Source organism: Schistocerca gregaria, chromosome 1, assembly GCF_023897955.1.
Source record: "Schistocerca gregaria isolate iqSchGreg1 chromosome 1, iqSchGreg1.2, whole genome shotgun sequence".
Taxonomy (NCBI): Eukaryota; Metazoa; Arthropoda; class Insecta; order Orthoptera; family Acrididae; genus Schistocerca; species Schistocerca gregaria.
In genome coordinates this window covers 550483389-550509382 of record NC_064920.1, presented here as the reverse complement: position 1 = coordinate 550509382, position 25994 = coordinate 550483389, and the positions used below count along the sequence as shown (strand labels likewise).

The 25994-nt window shown below is 40.7% G+C and overlaps 1 protein-coding gene across 10 annotated transcripts in view; it reads left to right on the top strand.

Annotated features, from left to right (window-relative positions):
- Positions 1-25994, top strand: part of LOC126356053 (protein pellino-like) — a 237675-nt gene that overhangs the window by 189464 nt on the left and 22217 nt on the right. For all 10 annotated transcript variants that reach the window (XM_050006778.1, XM_050006783.1, XM_050006749.1 and 7 more), the window contains one exon: positions 7615-7836. In XM_050006778.1, coding sequence (XP_049862735.1) covers positions 7615-7836 — 222 coding nt within the window. The remainder of the gene's footprint in view (positions 1-7614; positions 7837-25994) is intronic.

Here is a 25994-nt window from a genome sequence, read left to right as displayed (position 1 = left end):
ACTATCGGGAAAGGGTAAAACTATTACATGTGAATATTATTCGTTATTGTACCGTTTGAAAACCAAACTGCAAGAAAAATGCCGGTGTTTGGACCACAAAAAAGGCTTTTCCCTCACAGCAATGCACCAGCAAACACCTCAGCAGTTGCGGTCGCAAAATTATTCCTATTATTCGGAAGGGATCAACAAATTAGAACAGTGTTGGACGAAACGTATAAGTCTAAGGAGACTGTCGAAAAATAATAAAGGTTTACTCCAAATACTTACGTAGTTTTTATTTTTCCACGAACTTTTCAAACGCCCCTCATACGATGAATTGGTTGTCATGCTCACATAATACTTTGTTCAGTAGTTGCAGGGGCAGTAGTCAGGATGATTGACCAATCTGGCCTTGTAACATTAACCAAAATGGCCTTGCTGAGCTGGTACTGTGAACAGCTGAAAGCAGGGAGAAACTACAGCCATAATTTTTCCTGCGGCCTTACTGTCTGGTTAAATGATTATGGCATCCTTTTGGGGTAGATATTCCAGAGGTATTCAGCTCTCCTGGCAGGGACTGAAACAAAACTGGCATGCTGCAGATTAGAATGTTTAATGTTACATCCCTTAATTGTGCAGGTAGGTTAGAAAATTTAAAGAGAGAAATAGATAGGTTGAAGTTACATATAATGGGAATTGGCAAAGCTTGATGGCAGGAGGGACAGGACTTTAATAAGGTGAATACAGAGTTATAAATAAAAGGTGAAATAGGGGTAATGCAGGAGTGGGTTTAATAATGAATAAGAAAATAGAAATGTGGGTAAGCTGCTATGAACAACATAGTGAATGCATTATTGTAGTCAAGATACACAAAGCCCACAGCTACCACAGTACACAAAGCCCACAGCTACCACAGTAGTAAACGTTTATATGCCAGCTAGCTCTGTAGATGTTAAAGAGATTGAAGAAATGTGTGTTGAGACAATAAACTATTCATAAAGGTAAAGGAAATTACAATTTAATAAAGATGGGGGACTGAAATTCAATTGTAGGAAAAGGAAGAGAAGGGAAAAAGGCTGCAGGCAAGAAATGGAAGAGGAAGCCACCTGGTAGAATTTTGCACAGAGAATAACTTAATCATAGCTGACACTTTAAGAATCATGAAAGTAGGTTGTATACGTGGCAGAGGCCTGGAGACCCTGGAAGGTTTCAGGTAAATAATAGGATTTAGGAACCAGGTTTTAAATTGCAAGACATTTCCAAGGGGAGATGTGGACTCTGACCACAATTTATTGGTTATGAACTGTAGATTAAAACTAAGGAAATGCGAAATAGGCGGGAATATAAGAGATAGGACATAGATAAACTGGAAGAATCAGAGGTTGTAGGGCGTTTAGGAGAGCATTTGGGAATGACTGACAAAACAGGGGAAAGAAATACAGTAGGAGAAGAATTGGTAGCTTTGAGAGATGAAATAGTGGAGGCAGCAGAGGACCAAGTAGGTAAAAAGACGAGGGCAGTAGAAATCCTTGGGTAACAGAAGAAATATTGAATTTGATTGATGAAAGGAGAAAATATGAAAATGCAGTAAGTGAAGCAGGCAAAAAGGAATACGGACGTCTCAAAAATGAGATCGACAGGAAGTGCAAAATGGCTAAGCAGGGATGGCTAGAGGACAAATGTAAGAATGTAGAGGCTTATCTCACTAGGGGTAAGATAGATACTGCCTACAGGAAAATAGGGACCTTTGGAGAAAGGAGAACCACCTGTGTGTATATCAAGAGCTCAGATATAAAACCAGTTCTAAGCAAAGAAGGGAAATCAGGAAGGTGGAAGGAGTATATAGAGGGTCTATATAAGGGCAATGTACTTGAGGGCATTCGTACAGAAATGGAAGAGGACATTGATGAAGATGAAATGGGATGTAAGCTACTACGTGAAGAATTTGACAGAGCACTGAAAGACCCAAGTCGAAACACGGTGCCAGAAGTAGACAACATTCCATTAAAGCTACTCTTAGCCTTTGTAGAGCCAGCCATGACAAAACTCGATCATCTGGTGAGCAAGATGTATGAGACATTCGAAATACCCTCAGACCTCAAGAAGAATATAATAATTCCAATCCCAAGAAAAGCACGTGTTGATAGGTGAGAAAATTACCGAAGTATCAGTTCAATAAGTCACGGCTGCAAAATACCAACACAAATTCTTTACAGACGAATGGAAATGTGGTAGTAACCAACCTCGGGGAAGATCAGTTTGTATTCCGTAGAAATGTTGGGACACACGAAGCAGTACTTAAGGATAGGCAAACCTACATTTAAACCATATGTAGACTTAGAGAAAATGTTTGACAGTATTGACTGGAATACTGTATTTCAAATTCTGAAGGTGGCAGGTGTCAAATACAGGGAGTGAGAGACTATTTACAATTTGTACAGAAACCAGATGGCAGTTAAGAGTCAAGGGGCGCGAAAGGGAAGCGGTGGTTGAGAAAGGAGTGAGACAGCGTTGTAGCCTATCTCCAGTGTTATTCGATCTTTACATTTTGCAAGCAGTAAGGAAACAAAAGGAAAAACTTAAAGTAGGAATTAAGATCCGTGGAGAAGAAATAAAAAATTTGAGGTTTACTGATGACATTGTAATTCTGTCAGAGACAGCAAAGGACCTGGAAGAGCAGTTGAATGGAATGGACAGTGTCTTGAAAGGAGTATATAAGATGAACATCAACAAAAGCAAATTAAATTAGGTGATGCTGAGGGAATTAGATTAGGAAATGACACTTAAAGTAGTAGATGAGTTTTGCTATTTGGGGAGTAAAATAACTGATGATGGCCGATTACAGAGGACTGGCAATGGCAGGGAAAATCTTTCTCAAGAAGAGAAATTTGTTAACATTGAGTATAGATTTAATTTTACCACGGGAGTATAGCACCGGTGGAAAGACATTCAGTGTAATTGTGGCAGATGGACCAGGGTATTTTGTAAATTGTGTGGGTGGTGGAATATGCTTGGGGGAGAGTAGTATGGGGCTGTGTCAGGATGTTCATTTTTGGGCACTTTGATTGGTGGTCGAAGCATCTACATCTACATCCATACTCCGCAAGCCACCTGACGGTGTGTGGCAGAGGGTACCCTAAGTACCTCTATTGGTTCTCCCTTCTGTTCCAGTCTCGTATTGTTCGTGGAAGGAAGGATTGTCGGTATGATTCTGTATGGGCTCTAATCTCTCTGATTTTATCCTCATGGTCTCTTCGAGATATACGTAGGAGGGAGCAATATACTGCTTGACTCTTTGGTGAAGGTATGTTCACGAAACTTTAACAAAAGCCCGTACCGAGCTACTGAGTCTCTCTCCTGCAGTCTCTTCCACTGGAGTTTATCTATAGTCTCTGTAACGCTTTCGCAATTACTAAATGATCCTGTAATGAAGCGCGCTACTCTCCGTTGGATCTTCTCTATCTCTTCTATCAACCCTATCTGGTACGGATCGCACACTGCTTAGCAGTATTCAAGCAGTGGGCGAACAAGCGTACTGTAATGTACTTCCTTTGTTTTCGGATTGCATTTCCTTAGGAATCTTCCAATGAATCTCAGTCTGGCATCTGCTTTACCGACGATCAACTGTATATGATCATTCCATTTTAAATCACTCCTAATGCCTACTCCCAGATAATTTATGGAATTAACTGATTCCAGTTGCTGACCTGCTATTTTGTAGCTAAATGATAAGGGATCTATCTTTCTATGTATTCGCAGCACATTACACTAGTCTACATTGAGATTCAATTGCCATTCCCTGCACCATGTGTCAATTCGCTACAGATCCTCCTGCATTTCAGTACAATTTTCCATTGTTACAACCTCTCAATACACCACAGCATCATCTGCAAAAAATCTCAGTGAACTTTCGATGTCATCCACCAGGTCATTTATGTATATTGTGAATATGACACTCCTCTGCGGCACACCTGAAATCACTCTTACTTCGGAACACTTCTCTCCATTGAGAATGACATGCTGCATTCTCTTATCTAGGAACTTCTCAATCCAATCACACAATTGGTCTGATAGTCCATATGCTGTTACTTTGTTCATTAAACGACTGTGGGGAACTGTATCGAACGCCTTGCGGAAGTCAAGAAACACAGCATCTACCTGGGAACCCGTGTGTAAGGCCCTCTGAGTCTCGTGGACGAATAGCGCGAGCTGGGTTTCGCACGACCGTCTTTTTCTAAACCCATGCTGATTCCTGTAGACTAGATTTCTAGTATCCAGAAAAGTCATTATACTCGAACATAATACGTGTTCCAAAATTCTACAACTGATCGATGTTAGAGATATAGGTCTATAGTTCTGCACATCTGTTCGACTTCCCTTCTTGAAAACGGGGATGACCTGTGCCCTTTTCCAATCCTTTGGAACGCTACGCTCTTCTAGAGACCTACGGTACACCGCTGCAAGAAGGGGGGGGGGGGGGGGGCGCAAGTTCCTTCGCGTACTCTTGTGTAAAATCGAACTGGTATCCCATCAGGTCCAGCGGCCTTTCCTCTTTTGAGCGATTTTAATTGTTTCTCTATCCCTCTGTCGTCTATTTCGATATCTACCATTTTGTCATCTGTGCGACAATCTAGAGAAGGAACTACAGTGCAGTTTTCCTCTGTGAAACAGCTTTGGAAAAAGACATTTAGTATTTCGGCCTGTAGTCTGTCATCCTCTGTTTCAGTACCATTTTGGCCACAGAGTGTCGACATTTTGTTTTGATCCACCTACCGCTTTGACATAAGACCAAAATTTCTTAGGATTTTCTGCCAAGTCAGTACATAGAATTTTACTTTCGAATTCATTAAACGCCTCTCGCATAGCCCTCGTCACACTACATTTCGCTTCGCGTAATTTTTGTTTGTCTGCAAGGCTTTGGCTATGTTTGTTTGCTGTGAAGTTCCCTTTGCTTCCGCAGCAGTTTTCTAACTAGGTTATTGTACCACGGCAGCTCTTTTCCATCTCTTATGATCTTGCTTGGTAGATACTCATCTAATGCATGTTGTACGATGGTTTTGAACTTTGTCCACTGATCCTCAACACTATCTGTACTTGAGACAAAACTTTTGTGTTGTGCCGTCAGGTACTCTGTAATCTGCTTTTTGTCACTTTTGCAAAACAGGAAACTCTTCCTACCTTTTTTAATATTTCTGTTTATAGCTTAATTCATTGATGCACTAACCGCTTTATGATCACTGATTCCTTGTTCTGCATTAACTGTTTCAAATAGTTCGGGTCTGTTTGTCACCAGAAGGTCTAATATGTTATCGCCACGAGTCAGTTCTCTGTTTAACTGCTCAAGGTAGTTTTCAGATAAAGCACTTTAAAAAATTTCACTGTATCCTTTGTCCCTGCCACCCATTATGAACGTTTGAGTCTCCCAGTCTATATCCGGCAAATTAAAATCTTCACCCAGAACTATAACATGGTGGGGAAATCTACTCGAAATATTTTCCAAATTATTCTTCAGGTGCTGAGCCACAACAGCTGCTGATTCCGGGGGCCTGTAGAGACATCCAGTTACCATGTCTGAGCCTGCTTTAACCGTGACCTTCACCCAAATCATTTCACAATTCGAATCTCCGTCAATTTCCTTCGATACTATTGCACTTCTTATCGCTATAAACACGCCTCCCCCCTTCACTGTCCAGCCTGTCTCTGCGGTATATATTCCAATCTGAGTTTAGGATTTTATTACTGTTTAAGTCTGGTTTCAGCCAACTTTCTGTCCCTGGTACTATATGGGCGTTGTGACCGTTTATTAATGAGAGCAGTTCTGACACCTTTCTATAGATGCTCCTGCAGTTTACTATTAGCACGTTAATATTATTATTCCCTGTTGCATTTTGCCTACTCCTACCTTGCCGCGTCTCAGGAGGCGTTTTGTTGGGCCTAGGGAGGGAATTCTCTAACCTATAAACCCCCATGTGCAATCCACACGTACACCGCTACCCTTGTAGCCGCTTCCGGTGTGTAGTGCACGCCTGACCTATTCAGGGGGACCCTACATTTCTCCACCCGATAGCGGAGGTCGAGAAATTTGCACTAGTGAAGGATACGATTTAAGTTTTTATAGTTCAGGATGATATTGTGTAACGAGTAGGTGCTGGTTGATTTCACACATCCTGCTCTCGCACACTTCTGTCAGCAGTCTTTTTTGCTTCCTGTGTTCTATAGAACTTTCACATCCCGTCATCCTTATTATGCCCCACTCTCCAACTCCTCTGCCTGTTCCAGAGCAAGCTCATTGGTGCCACATTCTTTTTCAATGCACTTACTGCCGCCTCTTTTCAACTGCCATTCACTGTTTCCTCCCAGCTTTTCTTTTCTATCCTTGCATCTTCTGCCTCTTTGCTCTCCTTAGTCACTGCACGTGATACAGCCCCTCTCATCACCTCAAAGCAGTGCCAGGACTGTATTGTAAATTGTGTGTGTGTGTGTGTGTGTTTTGGTGGAGGGGGGGAGGGGTCAGAGGCTTGTGAACTGTGGTGGACTGTCACTGATTCCATTACTTATATTCCACCAAGGACTTGCCATTACAATAATTGTGAATTAGTATTTTCATTTTCATTGTAGCCACCCCATCGTGCACTGGTGCTGCTGTTCATTATGTGGTTCCAGTTACCTGACACTTGCAGTCACGTGTGTGAGTTGCGTTTGAGTGTGTGTGTGTGTCATCTATTTTTGATGAAGGCCATACTGGCCGAAAGCTTTGTGTGACAGACTTTTTGTTGTGCCTCTCTGCAATTCAGCATCTCCACTATATGGTGAGTAGCAGCTTTTCTTTTCATAATTTGTTACATTCTGTCCTGGATTTTCCAGTATTTTCATTTTTTCAGGTATAAACTGCACTTTGCAAAAACCATAAATAGTTTACAATTCACAACACAGTGAAGCTAACAATGCATTACATTATGTGATGTAATGAACAACCCACTAGAAAGAAAGGGGCCTACACAATACAATACAAAACAGTATAGTGAATATATACCTTTAGATGGTAGCATGCTTCTGAAACAAGGCACACCAAAGTAATATTGAAAATCCTAATAACATATTGTCGAATTCTTGGTGCAATACAAATAATGGGAGTAAAGTTCAGGCATTGAGCAGTGACAAGGACATATGCAAGTTTAAAGAAATGTTGTTGCTCTAACAGTAAGAGAACTTTTAATGTCCTTTACAGGAATGTTAGTCTAACATGGATCAGTTCTAAAAGAAACAATTGGAAAAGCCGTGTGGGTTAGCCGTGTGGTCTAAGGCTGCCTCCAAGTCAGAGGTTAGAGTCCTCCCTCGGACATGGGTGTATGTGTGTTGTCCTTAGCTTAAGTTAGGTTAATTAGTGTGGAAGCCTAGGGACCTATGACCTTAGCAGTTTGGTCCCATAGGAACTTACCACAAAAAAATTTGTATAGTTCACAATTCTTTGCATTTTTGTTTTAACTAATAAAGTTAAAGCAAAACAATGTAAGAATTCCGTTACAATGATGTTAATAGTAAATCTGCTATTGGTGAAGTTTGTGATAGATTGATGTTATATTATTGTTTTGCTTTTTAATGATTTAACGTGATGCGGTAAATGTTTTGTTTCAGACAAAAGACAACCTCCGCCAGGCACTCTCTGAGGAGTCAATATTCAAATGCACAGGGATGTGCATGCAATACAAAGACTCAGATTCCTCCACGATATTGAGTTCGTCAGGCAGTATGGACTCACAGAAAAAATGCTTACCTCACGTGTATTTCAAATGTGGACATGTGCAGACCTGTGTTGATACCACGAGGAATTATGCAGCTTGTCCAGTTTGTTTAGAGGTTTGTAAATGCAGATTTATTGTGCATTAGAGGTGTGTGTGTGTGTGTGTGTGTGTGTGTGTGTGTGTGTGTGTGTGTGTGTGTGTTTGTTATTTTATTATTATTATTATTTTTCACTTATCGTAATTGGGTCCATATCTTAGAAAACTTTGATTTCTTTTTGTATTGCGAATGAAAGCCTCTTCTGAATCACTATTTTTTTATTTTAATTTTTTATTTTATTTTAATTGATGACTGGTTTTGGTCTGACTGGTACATTATCTTCGTACTAGTGCTACAAGGCATAGTTTGCCAGTAATGGAATTTGTTACATTCCTGCCACTAGTGCACCTTGCGCCACTGGATGTTAAGATGATCTGCTGGTCAGATTGAAATAAGTTACCATTAATTAGAAAAAGCAATGATTCATATGGTGTCGCCATTCATTCTGTGTGTTACAATGTAACCAAAACAGATAAAATAACATCATTATGAGTGTGTTTATTTTTAAATTGTTGGGTTGACCGATAAATTTGGCCAGGTTCTTATCATATGATGAGATATCATTTGATGTTATTTCTGTCGTACTCAAAGTAAATCCTATATATTTGTTAAACTTTTAGGATCAGTGTGATGTGTGTTTATTCTTAGAGCAGCACTGTCTGTCTCACTGAGGAGAAAGTGTGGTCGGTTGTTAGTCAAGGACAGTTCAAATGCGAAGTGTGCATCTCCTAATGAATAGATGAGCAGTTGGAAGGTGATATGCAGATCATTGAGTGTATTATCACTGTAGACATGTATAAAATAGTATCTACTCTTATTTCCTTTTGAAGCAAGACAGAAGTAATATAAGTAGAAGATTCAGTTATTACAGTCTCACTTCAGCTGTTGATCTGGAAAATTGTCTCCACGTGACTTGGAATTTTAGTCGGGTGCTATATCGGAAGTCCAAGCTAGAGGCTTATTTGATTTTTTTTCCCTCAGATTTCTGTTTGTGCTGTAGGATGAAAATTTCTAGCGTTATCCCTGAAAGGTTTTCCAAACAGTCTCCATAATTGGAAGTGACTGTATTGTATGTGGGCTCCTGGAAATTTACAGGGATGCTCTCATGTCCTAAAATCAATTATTGAACTGGATTGGAAACAAATTACTGTGAATGAGAATTTAAAAATCTTTATCCTTAATTGATAGAGTTGTTGCAAAATGTCCCAAAGTTGAAGACCCTTCATGAAAGCAGTTGTGTACATAAAAAGGCGCTGAGAGTTTAAAAAAGACAAATGTGTGATGGGTTGGCTACCTCAAGCAAAGCAAGGTTTATTGCAATAAATGAAATGTTTAGTTCTGTTTATATATAAAATTTGTTCACTGAGAATTGAATTTAGATTAAAGGACGCATATGTCTTAGCAGTTACATGTTCTAATGTGTTTCTTATGGGACTATATTCAACTTACATAATTCTTTCAGAATTGTTCAGTGTCAACACTCAATAACAGGAAATAACCCGTTCCTGCAATAGTAGTTGAAAATGATTTGAAGGTATCAGAAAAACTGTGTAATTATTAATGGCTTATCAAGGTTTTCTTTGCCTTTATTGTGACTACCAGTGGCAAGAGAATTGACACTTGACTTTTCTGTTTCGTGAACACTGTTACGAAGCACATCACACTGCGATACCTTCCACAAGATGCTAAGATGTTCAAAATGAGACATTAGCTAAATGGTTATGGGACATCCAGAAAGGAATTTAATAAATTTAAGATTATATATCATCATTCACCAAATAGAGAATATTCTCAGAAGTCTTCATGCAGTTAAACCAGGCAGAAAAATAATAAGAGGTTCCACACTAACAAGGGGACATCACCAACTTGACCTCATATTTTAAGGAGAAGAAAACATGCTTCCAAGATATCAGCCTCGGCAGTTGATCTTAAGTGAAAATTTTTGGCATAATTCTGATGGTTTACAGTTAAGACAATTTGAGTGTACAGTTTTTAAGCATTCACGTGTACCAGTTTTTTTGTCACTGGCCTGCTCCTGTCTAACACACAGTGCAAAGTGTTGTACATAAGAGTGAAAACTAGATGCCTAATACTCGTGGGATGTTGAAGGTTGGGGAGGGGACAGTGTGACATCCTGTCAACATGTTTTGAAATCTTGTTTGAGAACATTTTATTCTACATGAAAATGATTTTAGTAATAGGAGTACATAATACGTCAACCCCACGCACTCCAGAAGTCATGTCAAGTTGGTAAACCTGTGGACGAAACTTTTGAATTTGTGGAAAACCAAACAAATTTAGGAGCTAGCTGCATCTTGTTCCACTTGGTGGTATTTTTAGTGTAGAAACTTCAGTGCCTCCTACTCTGTGCTCTTCATACAGTGGCAAGCTTCTGTGCCTGAAAAACTTGTCTATGATGAAAACTGTTCTGCAGCCATCCCTTAAGATTTTAGAAGACACCTGTCATCACATCTGTAAATGTTTTGTTGACTTTTCGAAAAGAGGTGCTACGCTAAATTAATGTTTGCCTGATACAAACGTCACTTGATCCACAGCTGCTTCGAAATTATAGACAGAGGTGACAGTAAGTATCCATATGTAGATAACATTCGTATTGTGGAAATTTGATTGTTATTCCATACTGCTCCTTGAAGTGCCACACTATAACTCGTTGGCTCACAGATATTCTGAATACAAATCTCTTACTCACTCACTTGAGTATTAAGTGACTGCAGTATGGCTGAGTGAGTGACAAAGAACCGGAGTACTTGCCCTGTTAAAAGTGGTGTATTCAGAAGGTGTAACTGCATGTTATCAGAATTGTGGTCCAAATTTTTGCATGCAGGTGTCACACCTTGTGAATTACTGTCTGTTTCAAACAAGACAGCAATTGGTGCTGACAGAGACTGTAGGTCCATCTTAACTGGTTACTGAGTGAACATTGCAAAGGGCACTGCATGCAGTGGCCATTTGGATTTGGTTATCTTGCAAGGCCGTGTAAAGCTGCAAATTCTCAGTGGGCGAAACTACACAGAATCTGGACAGCAGCTGGCTGGAAATTGTAGTATGAGATAGTGGACAAATGAGGTGTTTCAGGCTAAAAGTGGTGTGTGATGTCTTTAGCCCACCTATTCAGACTACAGTGTACATGAACCAGGAAGTTCTTGGTGATGGAAGTAAACACTTTTTTCTACATCCCTATCCTGAGAACACTGTGGAGGACAAGCTCATGTTTTTTTTAAATTACAGAGCAGTTTTCACAAGACAGCACATGCACATTCATTGCCTGATGAACAGTTAGGCACTCTATACCATCCTGCTGGCTTACTGAACCACTCAATCTTAACTCTGTGGAAGACATCTGGGACAATTTAGAACAATAGATAAATGCAGCATTCAACATTTGGTAGTTTCATGAGATCTAATCACCAATGACTGGTCTCAGTTGGATGTGTCATATCTGAAGAAATTCGTGCACCATCTTCTATGCTTACATAAATCTAATGAAGGGATTTTTAAGCTAGACAGTTTCTAGCCATCATTACATCTTGATCTACTGTTCATGACCTCGCCTCCGCTCTCAAGGCCTCGCCTCCGCTCTCAAGGCCTCGCCTCCGCTCTCAAGGCCTCGCCTCCGCTCTCAAGGCCTCGCCTCCGCTCTCAAGGCCTCGCCTCCGCTCTCAAGGCCTCGCCTCCGCTCTCAAGGCCTCGCCTCCGCTCTCAAGGCCTCGCCTCCGCTCTCAAGGCCTCGCCTCCGCTCTCAAGGCCTCGCCTCCGCTCTCAAGGCCTCGCCTCCGCTCTCACGGCCTCGCCTCCGCTCTCACGGCCCCGCTCACGTCGCCTCCGCTCTCACGGCCCCGCTCACGTCGCCTCCGCTCTCACGGCCCCGCTCACGTCGCCTCCGCTCTCACGGCCCCGCTCACGTCGCCTCCGCTCTCACGGCCCCGCTCACGTCGCCTCCGCTCTCACGGCCCCGCTCACGTCGCCTCCGCTCTCACGGCCCCGCTCACGTCTCCTCCACTCTCACGCATTCCATCGCCTCCTCTATCCATTTGTTTGGTGAGTGTGTAAACACACACACACACACACACACACACACACACACACACACACAGCGTGGAGCGTGGGGAGCACTTAAAAATGGCAAAACCTTCCTTGAAGTGTTTTGTTAGGGAAGACTACAAAATAACACATTTCGCTATTGATATTGATATTGTAGCCACCTGGTAAAATTGTGCACAAAGCGTAATTTAATCATCACTAACACTTGCACAATTTATTGGTCTTGAAATGTAGATTAAAACTGAAGAAACTGAAAAATGTAGGAAATTAAGGAGATGGGACCTGGATAAATTGAAAGAACTAGAGATTGCTTAGAGCTTCAGAAGGAACATTACAAATCAGTTGACTAGAGCAGGGGGGATGAATACAGTAGAAAATGAATGGATAGCTTTAAGAGATGAAATAGTGAAGGCAGCATAGGATCAAATAGGTAAAACCACAAGGCCTAGAAGAAATCATTGGATAACACAAGAGATATTATTTGATGAAAGGAGAAAATATGAAAATGCAGCAAATGAAGCAGGCAAAAGGAATGCAACTGTTTAAAAAATGAGATTGATAAGATGTGCAAAATGGCTAAGCAAGAATGTCAAGAGGACAAATGTAAGGGTTTAGAAGCATATTCCAATAGGGGAAAGATACAAATCACAGATAGGAAAATTAGAAGACTTGGGGAAGAGGAGCAGCTGAATGTATATAAAGAGCTCAGATGGAAAACCAGTCCCAAGCGAAGAAGGTAAACCTGAAAGGTGGACTTGAAGAAAATATTATGGAAATTAAGTGGATATAGATGAAGATGAGATGGGAGACACGATACTGCGAGAAAAATTTGACAGAACTCTGAAAGACACAAGTCGAACAAGGTGCAGGGAGTAGACAATATTTTGTGGGAACTACTGATAGCATTGGGAGAGTCGGCCATGAATAAACTCTTCTGTCTGTTGTGCAAGATGTTTGTGGCAGGTGAAATACATTCAGACTTAAAGAAGAATGTAGTAACTGCAATTCCAAATAAATCAGTTGCTGATAGGTGTGAAAATTATCAAACTATCAGTTCAATAATTCATGTTCGCAAAATACTAATACGATTTCTTCACAGAAGAACAAAAAGGTGGTACAAGATGGTGTTCGAGAACAACAGTTAAGATTCTGGAGAAATGTAGGAACATGTGAGTCAGTAGTAATCCTATGACTTACCATGGAAGATAGGTTAAGGAAAGACAAATCTATGTTCATAGCATTTGTAGAACAAAAATCTTTTGACAGTGTTGACTGGAATACTCTCTTTGAAATTCTGAAAATAGTAGGGGTAAAATACAGGGAGCGAAAGGCTATTTACAACTTTTACAGGAAACAGACGGCAATAATAGCGCGTCGAGGGGCTTGAAAGGGAACCAGTGGTTGAGGAGGGAGTGGGACAGGGATGTAGCCAATCCCCAATGTTTTCAATCTGCACACTAAACAAGCAGTAAAGGAAATCAAAGAAAAATGTTGAGTAGGAATTAAAGTACAGGGGATAGAAATAAAAACTTCGAGGTTTGGTGATGACATTGTAATTCTGTCAAAGACGGCAAAGAAATTCAAAGAGCACTTGAATTGAATAGAAATTGTCTTGCAAAGTAGATATAACATGAACATCAACAAAACGAAAACGAGGATAATTGAATGTAGTCAAATTCATTCGGGTGATGGTGAGGTAATCAGATCAGTAAACAAGGCATTAACAGTAGTAGATGAGTATTGTTATTTGGGCAGCAAATTAACTGATGATGGCCGATATAGAGGGGATGTAAAATTTTGACTGGCATGGTAAGAAAACCATTTCTAAAAAAGAGAAATTTGTTAACATAGAACCTAGATTTAAGTGTTGGGAAGTCTTTTCTGAAAATATTTGTGTGGAACTTAGGCATGTATGGAAGTGAAACAGAAAGAGAATAGAAACTTTAAAAATGTGGTACGGCAGAAGAATGTTAAAGATTAGATGGATAGATCATGTAACTAATGAGGTGGTATTGGATAGAATTGGGGAGACAAGAAGTTTGTGGCACATCTTGACTAAAAGAAGGGATCAATTGGTAGGACACACTCTGAGACATCAAAGGATCACTTGTTTAGTATTGGAGGAGAAAAGTGGGGGGAAGGGGGTTAAAAATCGTAGAGGGAGGTTAAGAGATGAATACAGTAAGCAGATTCAGAAACATATATGTTGCAATAGTTACTTGGAGAAGAAGAGGCTTGCGAAGGGTAGAGTAACATGGAGAGCTGCATAAAACAAATTTTCAGAGTGACAACTACTGCAGCATTCAGTACCACCATGAATAAATTGTTCATTTTGGTTTACAGACATGAATGATAGAGTGCTGAAGCAAGATTCCAAGAAGTTGATGGACAAATCAGTTCTTTCATGATAAAATCTACTATATTAATCATCCACTTAGAGAATGTATCAACAAATGAATTGTTGAAGTTATATTTCTTACAGATTTTTCTTTTACAGGGAAATTTTGGGGAATCAGCATTCATGTCTTAAAGTTGTTTCAGCCCAGAACGATTCAGAATTGTTTCTCATAAATTTAATTAATGTTATAAGAGTGCTATTAATCATATTGGTCTCTTCCAAAATGTAGGGACTGCCTGTGTAATGCTATGTTTACCATATCAATGTGACCAAACAGTTTTACAAAATTTGGTATCTGAACATTCATAAAAACATTTAGAAAAAATTCTTGAAGTTTTGTATAGCTAGACAAAACTGATGACTTAATGTAGTACCTTATGGCACACCTTGTAAGACAGTGGTTTAAAATTTATAGATCCATCTGTCCTTTAAGTGAACAAAAAGATGTAACCTTTTCGGTGTATCTCTGACATAATGGAATAAGTCAAACAATGGAAAAATCGGGGATGAAATGTAACAGTATTATGAAAAGGAAAGTTGTCACTCACATTACAGTGGAGATACTGAGCTGCATATAGGCACAACAAAAAGACTGCCAAAGATTAGCTTTTGGCCAGTATGGCCTTCATCGAAAAACCGTGCACACACACACACACACACACACACACACACACACACACACACACACATGCGTGCGCCCGACTGCAATATCTGTTAACTGCAGCCACACTGGGAGCAGCAGCACAAGTGCATGATGGGATTGGTGATTGGTTGCGGGTAAGGAGGAGGCTGGGGTGGGGAGGGATAGTTGGGTGGGGCAGGGGACAGTGAAGAGTGCTGCTGGGGAGTGCACAGGGATGAGGTGGGGTGAGGGTAGGGCAGCTAAGTGCAGTTAGGAGGTTAGACGGAGGGCAGGGGAGAGATCGATGGGGGAGGGGGGGGGGGGCGGTAGAGCAAAAGGAGAGAATGAAAAAGATGGCTTGCAGTGGTGGAATGAGGGCTCGGTAGTACTGGAAAGAGAACAGGGGAGAGGCTGAATGGGTGAGGACAATGACTAATGAAGGGTGAGGCCAGGAGGGTTACAGGAACATAGGCTATATATTGCAGGGAAGCTGGTGTCGGCACAAGCTGTGAAGCAGTAATTGAAATGAAGGCTGTCATGTTGATGGGCAGCTTAGTCAACAGCAGGGTGGTCCACTTGTTTCTTGGCCACAGTTCATCAGTGACCATTCATAGGGATAGACAGCGTGTTAGTTGTCATGCCCACATAAAATGCAGTTCAGTGATTGCAGCTGAGTTTGTGGATCACATGACTCGTTTCATAGATATGCCTACCTTCATGGGGTAGGTGATGTTTGTGGCCGGACTGGAGTAGGTGATGGTGGGAGGATGCTTTGGACAGGGAGCTCTGTTCTTGGTTGAGGTTCCTCATGTGTCGCTTACATCACAGGCTGATATGTGGTATTTCTTCGTCTGTTGTTATTTCATCGTCTTCAGAATCAGTTTCTGCTACCATTATCAACTGATAATTTTGTGAAATCTGAGGCTGATAACCCAGATCCTCATTAATATTGTTCACTACAGTATCTAGTTCCGAACTGGAACTGTTGCACTAGGAGAGCAGAAGTTTCAAGAGGAGGAATGACAGTGGCTTTACATCCTTTTTCCACAACAACTAACTGGATTAGTCTCCATTTTTGCTGCAAACAAATGTATCTATCAGCAGTGATGCTACTTTTTGCAACTACGATGCGCTTCTTGCCAACAGTGTGAACAACAATGTGTTGAATCATGTTCAGAGAATGTTAATAGACAGCAACCGTGACATGAAGTGATTCATATTTGTGAAAGCCTTCCACAAAATAAGAAAGAATTTGTTGCTTGAGAGCAGCATCACTAAATAAGGAGTTAATAAGAATGTTGCGTCCATCTTAGCATCTGAGCTGGTAAGAAATTTCAGCAGTCATACACACATTGCTAATAAAATCTTAGGCGCACGGTAGTGTTGTACTTGTGTGTACTTGTAACATGTTGGAGTTCAAAGTGTTCTACTACTAATGGTGGCAACATATAGCAGTACAACTATTCTTTCTTTGTTTTTGTTCTCACCTCCTGCCCCTTCATGATATTTTTCCCCACTAAACAAGATAGGCCTATGTTTTTGAGGAAATGATTATAAAGACCCCAGTTCCATTACATTGAAAATGTTCCTGGGCTCTTATCCAATATCAGCAGTGCTATAATATTCTTCTTCTAATTTTCAGTACTTTCCACACCTACTGTCTCACTATGATTTTGTAGTGTTAGTTTTGGTTGGAAAGATTATGGCCTTGCTCCAAAGCAATCGTGCCAATCATTTTATGTGAAGAAATCCCTAGATTCAAGGCGGTTTTTCGGGCTCTCACTGATATTTTTGCCTAGCTGAGCAGCTTATCATGTGTGATGTCATCTTTGAATCATAAGCTGTAAGATTGCTTGAGGTAAATGCGCATTTTGTGCTTGCCATCCATCTGCACTGGAGACTAGTGTTTAACAATGACAAACTGTGCATTTCCCTTCAGTAATTGTACAGTTTTCGCAGTGTTATTGTCTTATCCCCCCAGAACCTCAACCTATTGCTGTCATCACCTACATGAAAAAAACATGCTATTTCATATGATTGATGGCTTCTGGGACGTCTCTTAACTTCGGTGTGTAGAATGTGTTTGACAATCCAGTTTCTGTGTGTGTGTGTGTGTGTGTGTGTGTGTGTGTGAGAGATGTGCAATATTTTATTACAAAAACTGAAACTTCCTGGCCCTGAAGTTACTCAAGATAATATAGTGAAGGAAGTAAACAATCTTTAATCTGCTTCTAGGAAAGAATCAAAGAACCGTGTGTATGCGCAACAGGAAAATTGAGAAATCGAGGAAAAAACCTTGGAATTTTTTCATCCAGGAGAAAACTGGGAAAACCCCAGGGAATTTTTAGAATTATGGGAATTTTTCGTTGTTTTTGTTTTCAGTTAAAATTTTGTAATGCTCACTGGTAAAAATTGATAATCTAACAAAGAATTTTTACTGTATCCCACTAATGAAGAATAATACTGTAGCAATAAAACATAAATGAGAGGGAAACAAATAGAACATAAATTGCAAAGGAAAAGCATCATTTACAACAAAACACAGTGCACACAAAAGTGTTTGTCAACAGCAAAAGGCTTTAGGACGAAGACTTTGCAATACTTCATAACAACAAACTGTTTCTGATGAGCATGTCGTCAGAATGTTTGCAGTAGGTTCATTGGAAAAGTTGCCAGTGGGCTCTTGTGCATGTGCATTTGAGTTGTGCGTGAACAGTACCTGCTCTCGCTTCTGACTACTTGAAGTGAGGCTATTAGCTGTATCAGCAGTAGCAACAAGCAGCCAGATGCTACCCGGAAAGATTATTCTGATGCGCTCAAGCTGCTAGATTCGCACGTGCACAAAGCAGTCAGAGTTGTAGTGGGGAAGGGCGGGGATAGTCTCCACTGTGACCCTTGTTTCCATTTACATTTCTTGCATGAAATGAAAATGAAACTGATTTCTGTGGCCGGGAGCTATAAAGTGAATTAAAATACATTCACATAATTAGGGAAGGCTAAAATATGTCATTAGTTTCAGATTTTATTTTATTTCCACCTTTCTGACAGTCAAGCATTAATTGCTTTGCAGAACAATGAAGTTATTTTTGTCTGTTTCCTAAAGAAATTTGACTTTTATTAACCTCTTCCACAGAGGCAGTCAAATTCATATTCTTGAGGAGAAAGAAACCTTGTTTCACAAAGCACCTTGCGTCATGCGCACGTTGGTCTATCGATTATTCATATGATTTTGAAACGCATCCTTGTAGGTTTTTGAATACGGTCTCCAAGTTGATTTCTGAATGAATCGTAAGTTGATTTTTGAATGCGTGCATAGTGTATGTGACGTCTATCAGGGGAATCCTAGTCGCATCTAGAAATAGACTTTCCTGCAGGCAAAAGGGGACCGGGCTATAAGAGCTGAGCAGAGTAAAGCCGAACTAGTGAACACCAATCGCTGTCTGATTATGTTGTTGTTAAGGTTTGCGAATGATCAGTGTTGTTATAATTACTAGGGAAATCCATAGATCCAGACTACCAGAGTAGAAATAAATGACTAACAGGAATAACAGGTAAGAAAGATTACACATTATCTTCTAAGTGTAGCCAAGAAAGTGAAATTTTGTCAGAAAATCTTTGGCCAGATCACTACATTAGTAAGGGCCAGTTGGACAGTCCCCGTCTAGCAGCCGCTTAAGTTCTGTTCTGGAAGTAATGCGGAAAATGGTTTGTACGAACGTAACAACGCCTAACTGGAGAATAAGCAGGGAGAAGTAAACCAGTGATTCGGGCAGGGTTAGTGAAGTTAACTGGCGAAAAAGTTTTGACAAAGGCAGGCGTAGTTCCAGAATTAATCATGACGAGATTGTTTGTTAGAACGAGGAAGGAGAAGAAACGCCGCCCGCATCTCGTGGTTGTGTGGTAGCGTTCTCGCTTCCCACGCCCGGGTTCCCGGCGGCGTCAGGGATTTTCTCTGCCTCGTGATGGCTGGGTGTTGTGTGCTGTCCTTAGGTTAGTTAGCTTTAAGTAGTTCTAAGTTCTAGAGGACTGATGACCATAGATGTTAAGTCCCATAGTGCTCAGAGCCATTTGAACCATTTGAAGAAACGCTGACATCACAGAAATTGGGGAAGAATATGACGATTCCAAATATATATGTAAAAATCTCGTACTACTTCTTTTCGGAATGAGATTTTCACTCTGCAGCGGAGTGTGCGGTGATATGAAACTTCCTGTCAGATTAAAACTGTGTGCCCGACTGAGACCCGAACTCGGGACCTTTGCCTTTCGTGGGCAAGTGCTCTACCATCTGAGCTACCGAAGCACAACTCATGCCCGGTACTCACAGCTTTACTATTGCCAGTATCTCGTCTCCTACCTCCCGAACTTTACAGAAACTCTCCTGCAAACCTTGCAGAACTATCACTCCTGAAAGAAAGGCCACAGCCCCAGTGCGAGTGCTAGTTCTGCAAGGTTTGCAGGAGAGCTTCTGTAAAGTTTGGAAGGTAGAAGACGAGATACTGGCAGTAATAAAGCTGTGAACACAGGGCGCGAGTCGTGCTTCGGTAGCTCAGATGGTAGAGCACTTGCCCACGAATGGCAAAGGTCCCGTGTTCGAGTCTTGGTCGGGCACACAGTTTTATCTGCCAGGAAGTTTTACTTGTTTTCGATCTCATGCTCGAGAAACTGGAGCGTATGAATGAAATGTGAAACTATTTTCTAACATAAAGCTTTTTGCTTGTAGTAGACCTAATAGACATTTTATGTCGGTCTTCGTGAATTATATTCTGTCGTGTTATAAAAGTGACCATTTGTGCCAAAACAGTCTTGTTCATTTGGTGTGTGTTAAAATTTTGGCAGTGTTAGAAAGTCCTATCTTATTTTATCTAGCAGACAGTGACGAAATAGACGTAATCGGATCGAGAAACCATTCCAGGCTTGGGTATTATTTGTATTTACAGCTTACGCAGTATTAGACAATGATATTTCAATTCCTCATGTAGCTAAACGTTTGACGAACTTTGATGAGGTAACAGATTCTTTCGCAGAAAGGAAAGCACGTCATGTAAAGCTGTAGCAGGATTAGAGATAATAGAATGCTAGGAGCTAAGGATTGAAGAAATGTGTACTGTCTTGCTTGTCTCTTGTCTTTACTGATTTTATGTATCCTATATTTAATTTTATGTCACCCAAAACAGAAGGTAATTAGCTAACAGGCAATAAAGAGGGCAAATTTTCTGACGAGTTCTTCTTCTCCCGATTACAAAATTCGAGTTTAGGAGAGGCACCACAGGACATTTTAATTTCCACTGTCCTGAATATAGTTTGATGGCATCCAGTACAAAATATACACCGTTTCAATTCCACGGAGCGAAATAGTGACATCCGATAGAGTGCTGTGTGAAGAGGGGTGGCACTGCACTTTGGCACACTTAAGACCAAATAACAGGTCTTACATTTCCTCGAATATGCATGTTTTATGTATCAGACTCTCCAGAAAGATGTACACTACAAAAGGAAAATATTATTGAAAACTCGTGTGTGTGTGTGTGTGTGTGTGTGTGTGTGTGTGGGGGGGGGGGGGGGTTGTTTTTTTAATGTCGTATCTCAAACGCTTGAGGGTGGGCCGGAGGGGTGGGGGGGGGGGGGGTGTTCGGAAATATGGTAGATCCGGGACTGATGCGCAGAGCAGTCTGAGTTATAGTGGGGAAGTGTGTAGCCTCCACGTGACCCGTGTTTACATTTAGTGATTTTGTTGTTTCTTCTTCGTTTACTGCTCTCACTTCAAATGAAAACAAAACGGATTTCTGTGGCCGGGAGAACTATCAAGTGAATTAAAATACATTCACATAATTACAGAAGACTAATATGTTATTAGTTTCAGAATTTATTTTATTTCCACTTTTCTGACAGTCATGCATTAATCGCCTTGTAGAACAATGAAGTTATTTTTGTCGATTTGCTACAGAAATTCAGTTTTTATTAATCTGTTTCTGCTGAGGCAGTCAATGTGTTTGAAACGAAGTTTTTAGTTCCATACTATTGGCTAATTTCAACTGCTCGCTGCATTTAATTGCATCCTCTTCTAGCACATATGGCATTATGCCATAATAAAGAAGCAAAAATTAGTTAATACAGTACTGGTACTCCAAGAAAATTTACACACTGAAACCCACACTGAAAAGCTTAATATCACATTAAGGCCTACTTCATTGGGAATCGGGATATAAGAATGTGCTCTTTAAGAATACACTTCAAATGTGCCACTTTAGTGTGGTTTACAAAATTCCGATGCTCTTGGAGTATCCTCTGATGGCTTGTTTCTTTTATGACATAATGTAAGATCTTTCAATGTTTTACACGTACATACATACATACAGGCTTCCTGTGTCATAGCAGCTGCCAAACCGCGGTGGTGCCTGTTATCGGGAGCTCTCTGACGACTACTGAAACGAACCTGTTTCTAACAGGACGTGAGAAAATATTGTGACTGGTGGTTTGAAAAGTGTTACTTCCAAAGTAAATTTTCCTTTACGCAAGCTGAACTATGGGCGAGAATGTACGATGAATTTCTTAAATCACACAGTGTTTTATCATGAGCCATTACGAACCCAGAAGATCAGACATTCATGTTGTTACTATGAGCGAATTGATATAGTGCTACAGGAAGCTCTCTCTCCTCTGCAGTAGCTAATTTATTTGTGGGAAATCTTCGAGGACAAGTCACTGGACTCGGCTAAAAATTTTACTGGCACATTTGTCTAATATATGTGAAAGCTTAGCTTCTCTTGCAGCTTATTACCCTTAGAGACCAATATTATATGTGAAAGCTTTGCTTTTCTTGTAGCAACACTATGTATATTAATTTAAAAACATTAACTTTTCCTGATTGTGTATACGCGCTACTTAACAGTGATGCTATTAGCTGACTACATCACGTGTCGTTTGGTCTGAAGAACCGCTGTCATCAACTGGCGGCATCATGTGATATGAGCTATGACTGGCTTAAAAAAGCGCATCTCAATCTTGATTACAATGGTTTGGAAAGTAGCATGCGGTGTTTGGTGGAATTCGAATTTATACTTTCGTAATACGAAAATATGCAGCATACATGTTGCTGAACGTCAAAAATCTTTCCAAAAGGCGTTTGCTTCCCCGAGTTTCGTTTTCTAAAGTGCCGGGAAATTCTATGCCCGTGTATAAAAATACATAACCATTCAAAGGATTTATAAGTTTTACAGCTCCGAGGGAAAATATACTGTCACGTAATAACACGGAAAAAGTGTGTTTTCATTCGGGAGAAAGTGTATTTATCTGGGAAAAATCCGGGAATTTTTTTCCTTGTCCGCTTATACACCCTGTATAATGTTGTGTATTGGTGACTTCCTGCCTTTTTCGTTGTTTAGCTCAAGGCTGTTGGATGCCAGTGAAGAGCACTCAAAGAGAGGAAACCAGAGATACAACACAGGTGGTAGGTGTAGATGGTTGCCTTTAGCTTACACTAGGGAAACTGGAATGGAAGAAGCTTGTGAATTGCAGATGCTCTGAGAACCACGATGTCAATGGGTTCACACAGGTTAAAATGAGATTGGAAAGGAGTGAAACTGCTGAAATAGTGGCCGCTGCTCATGAGGGGGAGGTATCGCCCCTCAGGCCGGAGGAAAGTGTTGTTATGAACCACCTCTACTAGGTGTCCTTTGACAGTGTTAGGCACTGGTCCACGCAGTCACTTACCATCACTGGAAGTTTGTCTTTCTTCCTTTGCTTCTGTCCTCTCAGAAACTGCAGACTGACCTGAACTCCCTCAAGTTCTTATATGCTTCTTGTAACCTTTTTCAAGACATGGCATAGTAAGCAAATTTTCGTGTCAAGTGTTCTCTTTTTTTTTTGTGGGGGGTGGGGGAGATACATAGGAACTTTGTAAATACTCATCCCGATTTTGTGACTAGATGGCAGCTTTGAGGCTCAGCTCTTGCATGCTAGTGAGAACAGATGGATCTAGATGAGCAGAAGAAAGAAGCAGAGGTCTGTATTTTGATGCTGGACAACAGAAGATGCAGCCAGGACAACTAGTCACAACAATAATACGAAGGTTGCAGGAGTGATAGAGAGATGAGCTGGAGCAGCAGTCACTGTCCTGAGAGAATTAATAGTACAAGTAACACAGCAGTGGCTGGGTGAACTACAGGCAGCAAGCAGTGGCTCAGTACTGAACCTGGCATGTTACAACATAGTTGAGGACAGTGTGACACTGCAGTGGGCACACAGTGAAGTCCTACCCAGCACAGCAGACATACAGTGAAGCAGTCTAGGTGGCAGCGCATCTTGACTCGCCTTTGCACAGCTCGTCACAAAAAAGTGAATCATGGTCACAACTGAGACTGTAGTCACTGTGAGTGTAGCAGCAACCAAGACTCTTAAACTGATTCTCCATGCTTTCAATGGTACAAAATCCACATAAAATGAATTTATAAATAATGTGGATGCAACTTTTAAACTATTCTGTGAAATGGGCCATCCAATACTGTTAAAATTTGTAAAATTCCATATTCAAGGTCCTGCGTCGGAGCAAACTACATGTGCTAATTACCATCCACGTTGGAAGAATTAAAAAAATCCTTTGTTTAAAAATTACATGTAACCACAGTTTGGTCTTTTGTGCCTGTAAGATGCTTACCAGTAAACAATCAAAAGGAGAATCAATTGCAGACTGGCAAGTAATGTAGATTCGCTTCAATACAATTTTTTGAAGTTGTTCATAATGCAGTGTCAGATTAAGAAGAGACAGGATCTTTGTTGTTAGCAGAAAAATTAAATAGACAAGTGCTCATGCATGGAATTTATGATGAGTGCAGAGAGACAACTGTGTGTACAAGGGGCAAAAGCATTACCGTAAATGAGGCGGTACAAGTTGTTTTGACAGAAGTCTCGGAAATTGTGTGCCAAAGAAGACAGTCAAGGTGTGAAAGCCAGTGGTGTGTTTCACTTGCCGTAGGTCAGAGAACATGGTTAGAGAATACAGAGAGAATGCGTTTTTTTTTTAATGATAAATAAGAAGCAGGGAAATCATAGAAAAGAGAAGTATAAGATTACAATCACCCTATGATGAAAACACTATTTAAAGTAAACCGTAAAAGTAAATGAGTTTGTAGAATTGAATTGCACACAGACTAGAGAAAGTCTGACTACAGAAAGTCCCTTAAGATTGGAATACTGTATGAGCACTGGTGATCCACTAATTGGTGGATGATCTGCAGTATTGATACATTATTTGACCATGAGATGCTTGGCCTGTGTCTACTTCCTTCTGTTTTTGAATGTATCTGAAAATTGTCACAAAAGGCTGACACTTTCTGATGTTTCTTTGTCATCCCTGACCTTAATCGCCAATGGAATAGTAGCTTTGTCCCTCATCTTGTCTATAGTGCTAGCAGAGCACAATATTTTAGTCATTGGCATTAAGCTACTTTTCCTGGTTCACCTGTCCCTACACATATACCTTTTGGGATGAATTGTGGGTGCTTGTGACAGTTTGTGATCTGAAGTTCTCCTTGATCACCTACAATGTTTATGTTCGTCATTGACATGTAGATTTCTTTTGTGAGCCTGGGCAGCTTGTTGCAACAGACTAAATCTTAACAGTTTAACTGAGCATCTGTATCAACAAAAATAATAAATTTTTGAAAAAATTAAATGCGATAACATCTTCAGCAGCAAACCACCACTCAGAACTATGCTTGTTGAAGTAGGTTTGTCAGTCTGGAGTAAATCATCCGCAGTCTAGGCTGTTTGCGATACTACAAGAAGTACCATTTGAGAATAACATTACGACTTCATTTAATAAAAACGACAAATTCGAAGGGCTGTATTCTGTCATTGATAGTTGCTGTTGCAATACATGATATCAGTGAGATTTTCAGATGTCTTGGTAACTGTCATCAGTGGATGATTTCCATCTGTAGCAGTCTGACCTCTCTAGATGGTCTAATCACTTAGTTTTAGCTAGGCAAGTGTCTGGTACTTTTGTACAGCAACGAGAAATGGCTGCAGTGTGTTGATGAGCAACCTCATCCAGACTCTGTAGGTAGGCTTTGTCCCATAGATTGACTAAAATCATCTGCAGATGACTGCCAGGAATTGGACTATTGTGATTGTTGACATATTGTGACGTAAGGGCTGTTGGAACACGCATGCACTTTCTCTGCAGTAGTGTACATGTCCAGGGCATAAACAGTTATCCTCCGTCGTCGAAAGCATCTGTCTTTTTGTGGGGTGTATTACTTTGTGAAAGAGGTGCTGGGATGTTGTTTGATGGTTGCTGGTTAAGTCCAAGCTGGCAGAGTCCAGTCTTCCTGGTACTTTAGCTAATGATGGCGATTAGAGCTAAAGATTGATACAGCTCTTCTTCAACATTTCTTTTGCCTCCTAATGTGTGCTAGTTGACATTCATGGCTGCTATTCTTGGTTACTCCAACCAACAGTTCTGGTTGCCAAATGCCCATTTGCTAGATGACCCTGGAATTGTCTTGATGATTATATCCGCCGGCCGTGGTGGTCTAGCAGTTCTAGGCGCGCAGTCCGGAACCGTGCGACTGATATGGTCGCAGGTTCGAATCCTGCCTCGGGCATGGATGTGTGTGATGTCCTTAGGTTTAAGTAGTTCTAAGTTCTAGGGGACTGATGACCACAGATGTTACGTCCCATAGTGCTCAGAGCCATGTTTTGATGATTATATCCAACAGAAGCAAATTTGTGGGAGACTTTGTTTTCTTTTCATAGTTTCCATCAACGTTCTCAGTATTTTGAAAAACACACACACAGATATACTTTTGGACACACACACAGATATACTTTTGGGGGGAAAAGGAAGTTTAGTCACGGGCAGTTAATTCTCTCTCTCTCTCTCTCTCTCTCTCTCTCTCTCTCTCTCTCTCTTTCTCTCTCTCGCGTGTGTGTGTGTGTGTGTGTGTGTGTGTGTGTGTGTGTGTGTGTGTGTGTGTGTGTACAGGGTGGTCCATTCATTGTGTCCGGGCCAAATTGAACCAGATGGCGCTATGGTTGACCCGCTAGATGGCGCTGCCATAAGGTCAAACGGATATCAGCTGCGTTTTTTCA